Genomic DNA, 11,331 nt, shown 5'->3' with positions numbered 1-11,331 from the left:
GGAATGAAGTTTCATGAAGATATCAAAATTTGATTCAAACAATCCCATGAACCATGAGATTTATAAATGCATTGTCTTTATTTTATTTTTTGAATTACAGTTAAACTATAGTGGAATGGTACAGAAAACTGCACCAAATTGGACAATTCATCAATCATAAACAGGAAAAATTTAAATGCATGTGACCACTAAGGATGTGTAGCAATAAAGATGAATTTGATTGAAGACGTGGAATCAAAGAGCATTATATCCAAGTGTTCAGTGACAGTTATTGTGAATTTCGATTAGCTAACTATCACTTTTTGGTTTAATAAGAAAAAAAGAAACTAAGAAAATGTGAATATTTCTGTACAAGAAATTTTGACAACTACAAAAACTACTATGCAAAAAATAAAATAAAATAAACCCAACAGTTGTCAAACGAATGAAATGTTATGAGAGTTCAGAAAAGTGAAAATCTTGCAGTCTTTCACATGTACATTTAGTGATCTTTTGCACATTATCAAGGTCTCACAAAAATGCAACCAAAAGTAGATTTGTAGGTGTAGAAGCTAAATGTGATTCAAGAGATGTTAAGATACAAACATACAAGGAACATATAGTCTTGAGATTTTTTAATCCAACTTAATGGCATAATAGACAGAATTGTACTAAATATTTAAAGAAGAAGTTAATTGAACCAATGAACTTATGATGATACTGTTATAATTGGAGCTAAAATGATATAAAATGATGCACATTTTAACAAGATTCCATTAAAGAACAAATCAGACATCCAGTTGGAGCTGTAAACTACTTCATTTGCTTGTTTTATTCACTGTAATTGTTTTTATGAAAAGTGAAATAGGTGTAGGACAAAAAACATAATTTGAAATCTACAATAAATGAGATGGGTGTACACAAGTACATCAAAATAAAGAAATAATACTCATATGGTGTATAAATGAATGAAAAATACGCTAATCATCAAACTACAAAATGATATAGTGTTGACAAATTTGTATGTGATTATTCAAAAGATGACAATGATTTGGTAGTACAAGTGGAATTTTTTGATCCTGTTGTTACACAAAAAAGAACATTTTGTACCAAAGTTTACGTAAATTCATATTTGTATCCTACAAAAATAAAACTAGTTTATCCACTGGGTTCTATTACATTAGGAATTAATTCTTCTTATCCAAAAATATTATATGTTCAAAAAATTATTACTTTGTTGTTTAATAAACATCGAGATTTCCTTTAATGATTTTAAAAATCTGATGAGCACTTCTAACAATTAGTATCATTATTTTTTTTATTTGATATATTAAATTGTTATTGCAAAAGGCTGTGTACATAAGTTTTTATAAATTTTTATTTCGTTCTTTTTCTTATTAGTTTCTTAGGTATAACAAAGAGTCATTAAGATGAAGTAAACAGTGTGTATATATCTATATATATATACATGTACACATATGTACATAAAAGCTTTTACATGTAAGTGGTCGTAAAATATAAGTTATACAATAAAAACATGTATAATATTGAATTTTAATATAAAATAGAACATTTCTAAGAATATAACCGTTGAGATATAATATTTGTGCATTTCAAAATTAAATTTTAAATTTCAATCCTACATCTACTTTATTGTAAAACCCAATGCTAAATACTGGATGTAATATTGGATGTAAAAAAATAAGACTGAGTAAGGTTTGAAAAAATACAATAAATAAATAGAGAAAAAAAATGTCTAGGAAACTTATGTGAACATTATGATAAATTCTAAGTATTTTAGCTTACAAGTTACTTACACAACATTATTATATATAAAGAGCCTTGAAAGTAACACACAAGTATAAATTTTCTTTTAATAAGTTCACAAACCAAAAAAATGTTGTAGTTGTGTTCTTTGGTATCATACCAATAAACATGGAAATTAATAGTCACAAGTCAAGTGCCACCCACAAACCAAATTCAACATATATTTGTACATAAACACATCCATACATTCCAAAAGAATTCACAGACAAATATACACATGGATGAAAAATGAACGAATGTACAAAACGCACAACGTCATCCGTCGAAACTAACATTTGAAAAAATATCCTTGTTGACGGAGAACTGACAGGATGGACGAAAAAGAAAAGGATGTCGGCGACGGGAGGTGGACGAAAAAGCGTTCGTCGGGGGCGCATCCCCGAAAAGTAGCGGCGAGTTCGACGGAGGGGAACCTTTTTTACGAGTGGATAGAACTTTTTCAGTTTCTAAGAGAATCCTGTGCACCCTAAGTTTCCACGGTTTGTGAAATCGCAAGCCGTAGCCCTAATTTGGTCACAGTGGAGCCCAATCCACAAGACCCATCTCGGCTTTCTGTGGCTCTCGTAGCCTCCTCGCTTGTGTCGTCGCCATTGGGTCCTCGGTCAATCCTCTGCTTGTCTCTCGCTCTCTTACAAGTTTCGGAACCTGTGTCGGTCATTCTTAGGTTCAACAGCCTCAACAGTTCGGTGCTGGGTTCACAGTGAGGCTCTACAGCTTTCTGTGTGAGGAGTGTGGGGGTTGTAGAGCTCCAGAGTTGGGAGTTTTCTGTGAGGGGAAGAGGCTTTTGTAGGGCTTTTGTCTCTTATCTGGTTGCTGAGCAGCAAGAGGTTGAAGGGTTTAAGAGAATTCGAAGATTCTCGAGATAATTTGTGGGAGTTTCGTCGAATTGTGAGTTGAGGGATTGGAGCTTGAGTGAGGCGAGAGGTGAGAGAGAGAGTTGGGTAGTTTGTGAGACTTGGCAGCGATGGCTGCCATGTCAGCAGCTGTGTCTTCTGCCTCGTCGCTGTGCAGGACTGGGGGTGCAGGGGCGCTGTTGGCGACGTCCTTCACTGGGGAGAAAGTGCACGTGAGTGCCGGCTTCGTGTCTGCATTTCCTACCCAGAGTGTGCAGATAGTTGCGGAGGCGTTGAGGGATGGTGTCAGTGGTTCCTCGCCCTGGGATGCCCAGAGGGCGTCTTTGGCGTCGACGGAGAGCTCACTGTCCTCTACGTCCATGGAGCGCTCAGCTATTGCTACTGATTACGCGTCCACTTCAATTTTTGGTTTGACTGATGGGCTCGACACTGATGAGTTTGACGACGAAGAGGAGATTATCCGTGTGGATAACGAGTCCGTTGATGACGAGGATGAGCTCGCCGTGGCTAACCTCGGTATCCCGCAGGCGGTCGTGGATGCCCTGGCCAAGCGTGGTATCGAGAAGCTCTTTCCTATCCAGGTTAGATTACCCGTCTACTATGTTTGTCTCGAGTTTCTTATCCTATTGGAAGGAAATTGAGCTGGTGTTATGACTACCTCATGTATCTTGCACTACATGAGTGTTGGTTTGAAATGCATGCGACAACTTTCCTGCCTCGCTCTTGACTCTAAATTCGAAATCTTCAGTGCTTTAATGACTACCAAGTTGATAGTTCTGGTGCGTGCTCCACGTACGAGCAACGCAGTCCAGCATTGTTTAGTTCAGAATATAGAGCTGCCTCATCTATCAGGATATTTCATATAGTTCAATTCTCTTTGAATAGTTTAAGTTATAAACCTAAGTTAAAATTAATGTGTTCAGTAGCGATGTCTTAGTGATTAAAAGACCGATAATAACAGATTCGGACCTTGTGTTTGAAACAGAGAGCTGTTCTGGATCCTGCAATGCAAGGCCGTGACTTGATTGGAAGAGCAAAGACGGGTACTGGAAAGACGCTTGCATTTGGAATTCCGATTATCCACAACATATTGAAGGCACATGAAGCTGACCGCACATCCAGGTATAATACACGCTGATGCATCTGATCTCTCAAGTATAGTGTTCTGGACCAACCCTTTTAATAAACTTTCATTTCGCGTATGAGAATGCAATTTGTGGTTGTGTACGTGTTTATGTTTTGCGAACTAGTGTAATTCACTGACGTTGTTCTTAAGTACAGGCGGTCTGGGAGAGCTCCGCGGGCGCTCGTGCTGGCACCAACTCGAGAGCTTGCTAAACAAGTTGAACGTGAATTTATGGAGTCAGCCCCTATGCTTTCCACTGTCTGTGTATACGGAGGCGTGTCTATTACCACTCAGCAGCGACAATTGCAGAGGGGCGTGGACGTCGCTGTTGGCACTCCTGGCCGTATTATTGACTTGATAGAGCGACGATCGCTATCCTTAAGGGACGTCTCATACTTGGTTCTTGACGAAGCAGATCAAATGTTGGCGGTTGGGTTTGAAGAGGACGTGGAGCGTATTCTGGAGCAGATGCCCGAGGAGAGGCAGAGTATGCTCTTTTCAGCTACAATGCCCAACTGGGTGAAGAAGTTATCGAAGAAGTACCTAAAAAGCCCTTTGACAATTGACCTCGTACGTGATTAAATTAGCTTGGAAGTCCCAAGCTCCTGCCATTCTCACCAGTATATGACTTGATTGCAAGACTTTTGTTCGAGAACCTGGTTTATGTTTGTTTGGTACTTGTTTTTATTTTACTTTTTTAGCGCTCAACAGTTTCCCTACCTGTATTTTAGGTTGGAGACTCGAACGAGAAACTTGCCGAGGGTATCAAAATGCTCGCAGTATGTATTCCTCCGGCGGCTAAGAGGACGGTCCTCAATGACCTTATCTCCGTAAGTTTTTGCTCTACTGTGAAATGTTTGTGGCTTGCAAAGTTGAAATCAGCTGAGTTGACGGCTTAGTTCTCGTTCGTTGGTTCTTTGATGATCAGGTTTTTAGAATATGCTCTTATTGGTATTTGGTGGTGCCTCCTGTTGTCATCAATTTTAATCAGATGTGAAATGCAGCTAGTGGTTATTATTCGTATTAATAGCGTGCCCTGGTCAACAGGTACATGGTAGTGTTGGGAAAACAATTGTTTTTACTCAAACGAAACGAGATGCGGATGATGTGGCCTCAGTCCTTGGACGTACTCTGGGTTGTGAAGCCCTTCACGGTGATATTACGCAGAGTCAACGTGAGAGGACACTTGCTTCTTTCAGAGAGGGCCGCTTCTCTGTGCTTGTTGCCACTGATGTCGCTGCCCGAGGATTGGATATTCCGAATGTAGATCTGGTAAGCTATTCTCTGGACAGTGCCCCTTGTTCTGGGTATTTAATGACAGCTTTCCATGAAAATTAAGTGTTTGGTTACCTGTAACAGAAAGACAAAGCTGCACCATTCTGTCTTCTAATTCGCTACTATTTTTGCAGGTTGTTCATTACGAGATTCCTAATGATCCCGAGACATTTGTACATCGCTCTGGCCGAACTGGTCGTGCAGGGAAGGACGGAACGGCAATTTTGATGTTTTCCGAAAATCAGAAGCGGACAATGAGAAATATCGAAATGGATGTTGGTTGCAAATTTACTCTTATGTCACCACCACAAATGGAGGAAGTGCTCCAAGCCAGTAGTAAAGCAGCTAAGGCTGTTATTCAGAGGGTTAATCCTGACGTAGCAAATGTTTTCCTGTCAACCGCTGAAAAGCTTCTTGAAAAGGAGGGTCCTGGCGCTTTTGCCGCTGCTCTTGCTCATCTTAGTGGTTTCAGTCAGCTTCCTGCACCGCGTTCTCTCATTACTCATGAAGAGGTAATGCTTATGCCATCAATTCCTCGTGGGATGGGTGATTTTATCAACATATTTGGAGAAAGGTGGTTGGGCTTTGACAGATCAGTACTCTACTAGAGATGCTTGTTGGTTTTACGTCGTCTTATCTGCTGGGTTCTGTTTCACGACGCAGGGTTTGATTACACTGAGGATGGTAAGGACCGAAGAATTACCAAGAGCTATGTCAGCTCGAATGGTCATGGGGGTGTTGGCGGATATTTGGGACGCGGCTGCTGATAACGTAGGGAAGATTCGTATCATAGACGATCCAAAGGTGGGAACTGATTGTTGTGTGAGAAATGAGCTGCGATATTTGAACTTTGTGCTGCAATTAGGGGGCTGGTCCCACTTGAACATAGGGAGATGAACATTCTTCTAGATATTTCTTTTCGTTCAATAGGTCAATTCGCTTGCCAGATTGATCTTTGTTTTTATCTCTTTTCTTGGCTTCAACTCGGGACGCTAAAAAAGTATGATCTACGGACAGATTCAAGGTGCAGTCTTCGATTTGCCGCAAGAAATTGCGAAGGAGCTTCTCACTAAACCAAGAAGAGAAGAAGATGTCATTGAGAGCATTAAGAAGGTATTTTACTGGAAGACCAGATGAAGAAACATTAGCTGGTGTTTATTAGTTGTTAATTTACATGGTGGTTGAGTTGAACGTCCAGTGCTGCCGACTGATAATTTCTCTGCAACAGTTGGTACTCCATCTAATCAACTCAATTTGACCTTTGCCAATGAGCTATATCTAATTGATACATTTCAGATATCCAGTCAGTCTAAATCAAAAATTGATGTATTTTTCTGAGCAGTTGCCGAAGTTAGTAGACTTGGACGGCGATAGAGGTAGGGGTAGTGACAGGTATGGTCGTTTCGGATCCAGAGGTGGAAGCGGGATGCGCTCGTCATCACCAAGGGGTGGTAGGGGAGGCCCAAGTCGAGGTCGGGATTCTGGATGGAGCAACGACGGTGACAGATCCGGCAGACGATCATCTGAAAGGTATCAGCTACTTTCTCTTCCACCTGACCTTTCTAAGTCATAGGGGAATTTTCTGGATTGGGTTTAGAGGTTCAATTTTTCCATTCTCAAATGGCCACATTTTAGTAATGTGGAGGGAATGACGGTGATTTCGAGCATTTCATTTTCATCGGCCGATAAGACATTATGTGGACTTTTTATTATTTCTTTCTTCACTAATGGCTATTTCCCATTGCAGACGATCGAGCTTTGCGGGAGTCTGCTTCATTTGTAATCAACCTGGACACAGAGCAGCTGATTGCAAAGGCCAGTAATCTAGAATTCAAGTGAAACTACTTTGGCTTAATGCGTAAGCTTTGCCACAAAATGATGCCTACTGAGATTGATATATATTCATATCTTGTGAATCTAGGTGTTATTGATTTATTGGTTAACGAGGATGAGGCCCCACACTACAGAATTCATACCAAAGATTATACCCATTATTTGCCATTCTGGCGTATACGTCAATCTAGTTAAGGTATTAGGATTAGTTTGTCATGGTATACGGCGGTGGAAGTCCCACAGTTCTTTTCTGGGACGCAGTTGAGTTTAAACAACATTATGAGCAACGCCATGTGTAGTCCAAACTGTTACGCAAGTATAAACCGTAGAAGTGACACCTACGCCAACTTCTCATGTCAAATTTTGTTCACATTGAAAGAAATGCTTAAGTTTTATGAAGCAGCATGCTACATCACTCACTAATAGAACAATTCCCAATTTCAAACAATTCTGTAGCATTTTCCATTTCCATTCAGGTTGACTGCATGCTGATTTACTCAATCCACTACATCTGTATACTAGTTGGAAGAAAACTATAGTTGCATAATTTTAGTATTGCAGGTTGCCATTATGTCGAACATGTCCGTTTGTTTGCATGCTCAATAACCATTGATTTGTCACCAGGCCTCAAATAAGTGTGTGAATATTGTAATACATTTCCCAACACTTGTGCCAATCTCTAAATGTGAATAACTGACCTAATGCAATTTTCAAAAATATGGTTCAGTAGTACAGTAGACTAGAAATATTGTAAACAATCTATCGCTGTCGATGTTGCAATCTGTCTTGTGTTGATTACAGTGTGTAGACAAATGGTAGCACGTAACTGCAGACAAGCTATTCAAATATTGAATTCACGTACACGTTCATTTTTATAATCAGTGTTGACGGAGGATGATATTTCTCTTTTATTTCTTTAGGATTATGAAAGTATCTTCGCACAACTTCTGTTTACCGTCGGCACATAAATTCAGTTCAAAACAAGAACGACATGCATCAAAAACAGAAAACCAAAATTTGGGGGTTCGACATCAAGTTGCCACCAGTCATTTATCTGAGAGGATTCAGTTGTTGATAACAGAAATAATTCTTACTGCTGAGACCATCTAATCAATCCGATTGTGTTAACAATCATCAAGTTGTGAGAACTGGAGCCTTCAATATAATCCATAACATTATGATTATAATACAATTAGATAAAGAACTCCAATAGAATGCAAACATCAGAGGGAAATTTCTTACTATCCCCTGAATGCCTTTGCATCGAAAAACTGGGAGAGTGTTGACAAAACCACAACAATGAGGTAAAGATTCATACCCAGACGCATAAAAAGAAGTTAACTGGTATGCCATAGCTGCAAGAGGAGACTTGTATATACACGACTCAACTGCAGTTAAATTTTGCCAATACAAATGGCACAAGCCGAGAGAGCAAACTTGGCAAGTTTTCTCAAAGACAGACGCACCTCCTCTATTGAAAAGGACAGGATAGAGCTTCTGCAGTCTCTTCTAAGTGGCACACAGTAATCACGATCGGTCCTAAATTATCAAAAATCAAACAAAATCTGAGGATCTTGAGTAGCCAGGAACCACTATCCTAAAAGAAGTACAACATATGCAGAGATAAGACACGACAGTCTACCTCTTTCGTCTTTTGTGCTTGCTAGCATTCCGAGATCTACTCTTCCCATCTTCACTTTTGCCTCCTTTCCTGCCATCCCTCTTCAGCCTCTTTGCACTCTTCGTGAAGGCGGTAGGAGCATCTTGAACGCGCACTCTTTTGTTCTTCCTCTTGACGAAGCTTGATTGGGCAAGATTCATTGCTGCTCTTGCTAAATTGACAGCCCGGCTGGCTGCTTCGGTTGTTGGATCTCGCAAATATTCTGGTACGGTTTTCAAATGTGCTGCAGGCGCTACCTTACTCAAAACCTTGTCATGTTTCAATAACTCCAAATCGGTTGGGTTGTCCTCAAAATGAGCTTTCAAGCGCTCAGAATTTAATATCTCTATTCGCAACTCCTTGGCACGAGCTTCCCTAACAGCAATTTTCGTGACACTCCTCATAACATCCTCTGCTCTGTAACGCAGGGACTCTACAGCAGTTTTTGACAATAAAGGAAAAGGAGAAATGAGCGCTTTGTTATTTTGTTGGCCTTCATCAACCCCACTTAACTCAACCTTGATTTGCTTCAGAATTTCCTCATCTTCAGGAGGAACAAGGGAAAGGGATATACCGGCATTTCCTGCGCGCCCAGTTCGCCCAATACGATGGATGTATCCAGCTACAGTTTCAGGCATATCATAATTTACTACTGTGCGCACGTTTTTAAAGTCGATACCTCTAACTACTCCAAATTCAGTGTCGCGAACAGCTTTCTTGGACGACTTCGACTCCACTGGCTCTGCCTCAGAATCCTTAGTACTGCTACTTTCCTTGCTTGTAGAGCTAACGGGTTGAAGGGACTTCCCATCATCAGTAGCTATCAAGTGCTCAAATAAACCAACATTGAACTGCTGAAGTATGTGCAGACGGGAGTTCTGTGGTAGCTCTCCGTTCAAGACAGCAGACTTTATTCCAAACTGCTCCAAAAAAAGTTTCAGCCTAAATCCCGTATCAATCGTGTTCACAAATATGATAGCCTTCTTTTGAATGAGGTCGTACTTCAGAATTGATAACATATACAGCAGCTTGTCCTTACTCTTGCAATGAACTGAAAATTGTTGAACCGACTTAGGGACAACGCTGGTATCACCAGAGCCATCCACCTCCTCGGTGAGTGTGAGAGTAACAGGATTATGAAGAACCAACTTCTTCAACTTATCCACATCCGGAGAGGCGGTGGCAGACATAAGCAAACACTGGCACTTCCGAGGAACATATACAGCAAGGCTCCGCAAATCCTCTTCATAGCCATACGAAAACAACAAGTCCGCCTCATCCAACACGAGCATCGCCAAGGACTCCTCAAGCACAGCGGGTTGTATCACGTTTTGGCTGATGCAAGCAGCGATTCGGGCTGGCGTCGCAACCAAAATGTCAGGCACCCTGGCCAACGACATTTTCATAGTCGCGGTCGACATAGTGGTCGCCAATTGCACCACCCTAAGCGTGGCACCGCAATATTCCGCCAACGAAGTCGCCTCGTCGTACACCTGCTGGCAAAGCTCCCGTGTAGGCACGAGCACCATTGCACGAGGCCCTTTCTTCGAACCGCCTTCCGCAAGCAGCTTGTGCACCAACGGCAACAAATACGACAACGTCTTCCCGGAGCCAGTCTTGGCCCGAGCAACTACATCCTTACCTTCAAGGATGAGAGGCATGGCTTTGGCCTGCACAGGAGTAGGATATGATAATCCCTTTTTCGAGAGCGCTCGCAGCAGCCGAGCGTCGAGTCCCATCTCCTCAAACCCCACGTCTTCCTCCTCGTCGTCATCGTGAGGCCCCTTCGTGCCCCCCGGGTGCGCCGCCTGGCCTCCTTCAGCGGCCAGCTTAAGCTCCGCGATGGTACTCAGCCTCTCCTGCATTTCCTCCCCACTCTCGCCATCGCCCCTCTCCATCGCCTCCCTCTCCGACACCAAAATCACACACAGCACGAAGAAGTTCGGGGCAGAGTCAAAGCCCGAAGGGAGCTCAATGCTACAACCCTTCCAAACTCTAAACCCTAAATCGTATTGGGCTTCAATTAGGTTCGGGCAGCAGGCTCACGGACAGGTCTCTCTCTGGATGAATGAATATGTAGATGATAAACATGTTGTTCGTTCTCATGATCGTCCATTTTGCTGTCCCACATGGGGTGATATCCAACGGTCGGAGATGATTTGTTGTGAGCTCACGTGTGGTTTTATAAAGTTGGGCATCAAGGCTAAAAGTTTTCACTTGACTTTTTTTTGTTTTCTTACTTTTATATTTCTGTATGTATGTATGTAGGTTTCTTACAAGGTTATTCAGATTTTTGTGAAATAAATAAATAAATAAATAAATAAATAAATAAAAATTATTCATTATTTATATAAACATTATATAAATTATATAAACATTATTCATTATGTATCCACAAGTATTCCTGTGACTTTTGTAATGTAAATGTTGAGAAAAAGTATACCCTATTGTAATTGATTTCTGTGGGTTGGATGTATTTTTCACAATTAATAAAAATATATATACATCAATATATTTTAAGATAGATAAAATTTATGAGACATTTTAATTCAATTTTTATTCAATATTTAATCAGTTATAAAAAATGAAGGAAATCATATTTAAGTTACTTAAAAATATTATATTCTTAACATAGATGATGGACTTTAAAAATGGTCATAATATCAAAAAAAATATAAATTTTTTGGTTGAATACAATACATTCAAATGAAGATTATTAAAAAGAACTATTGTGTTTATATTTTATTTTAAAGAACTCATTTTACAAAACATAATGT

General features: G+C 40.5%; 2 protein-coding genes across 2 annotated transcripts; one reads left to right on the top strand and one right to left on the bottom strand.

Moving 5' to 3' along the window:
• The first annotated feature begins 2,480 nt into the window (after positions 1-2,480).
• LOC112278326 (DEAD-box ATP-dependent RNA helicase 3, chloroplastic) lies at positions 2,481-7,342 on the top strand. The gene is made up of 10 exons (XM_024511638.3): positions 2,481-3,241; positions 3,646-3,782; positions 3,942-4,356; positions 4,518-4,616; positions 4,834-5,058; positions 5,196-5,573; positions 5,725-5,865; positions 6,079-6,174; positions 6,404-6,591; positions 6,809-7,342. The coding sequence occupies exons 1-10, from the start codon at positions 2,771-2,773 to the stop codon at positions 6,882-6,884; spliced, it is 2,226 nt and encodes a 741-aa protein (XP_024367406.1). The 5' UTR covers positions 2,481-2,770; the 3' UTR covers positions 6,885-7,342.
• Positions 7,343-8,221: 879 nt separating this feature from the next.
• On the bottom strand, positions 8,222-10,567 carry LOC112278327 (DEAD-box ATP-dependent RNA helicase 16). The gene has a single exon (XM_024511639.3). It carries the CDS (start codon positions 10,450-10,452, stop codon positions 8,533-8,535), a length of 1,920 nt encoding a protein of 639 aa, XP_024367407.1. The 5' UTR covers positions 10,453-10,567; the 3' UTR covers positions 8,222-8,532.
• Between the last annotated feature and the right edge of the window lie 764 nt (positions 10,568-11,331).

The sequence above is a fragment of the Physcomitrium patens genome, chromosome 25 (genome assembly GCF_059467195.1).
Source record: "Physcomitrium patens ecotype Gransden chromosome 25, ASM5946719v1, whole genome shotgun sequence".
Classification (NCBI taxonomy): domain Eukaryota; kingdom Viridiplantae; phylum Streptophyta; class Bryopsida; order Funariales; family Funariaceae; genus Physcomitrium; species Physcomitrium patens.
The sequence above is the reverse complement of the archived record's forward strand: the minus strand, read 5'-3'. Positions and strand labels throughout refer to the sequence as shown.

Coding starts and splice junctions, on each gene's coding strand:
- LOC112278326 (XM_024511638.3), top strand. CDS start 2,771: ATGGCTGCCATGTCAGCAGCTGTGTCTTCTGCCTCGTCGCTGTGCAGG. Junction 6,175..6,403: donor TCATTGAGAGCATTAAGAAG/GTATTTTACTGG, acceptor TTTTCTGAGCAG/TTGCCGAAGTTAGTAGACTT. Junction 6,592..6,808: donor GGCAGACGATCATCTGAAAG/GTATCAGCTACT, acceptor TTCCCATTGCAG/ACGATCGAGCTTTGCGGGAG.
- LOC112278327 (XM_024511639.3), bottom strand. CDS start 10,452: ATGGAGAGGGGCGATGGCGAGAGTGGGGAGGAAATGCAGGAGAGGCTG.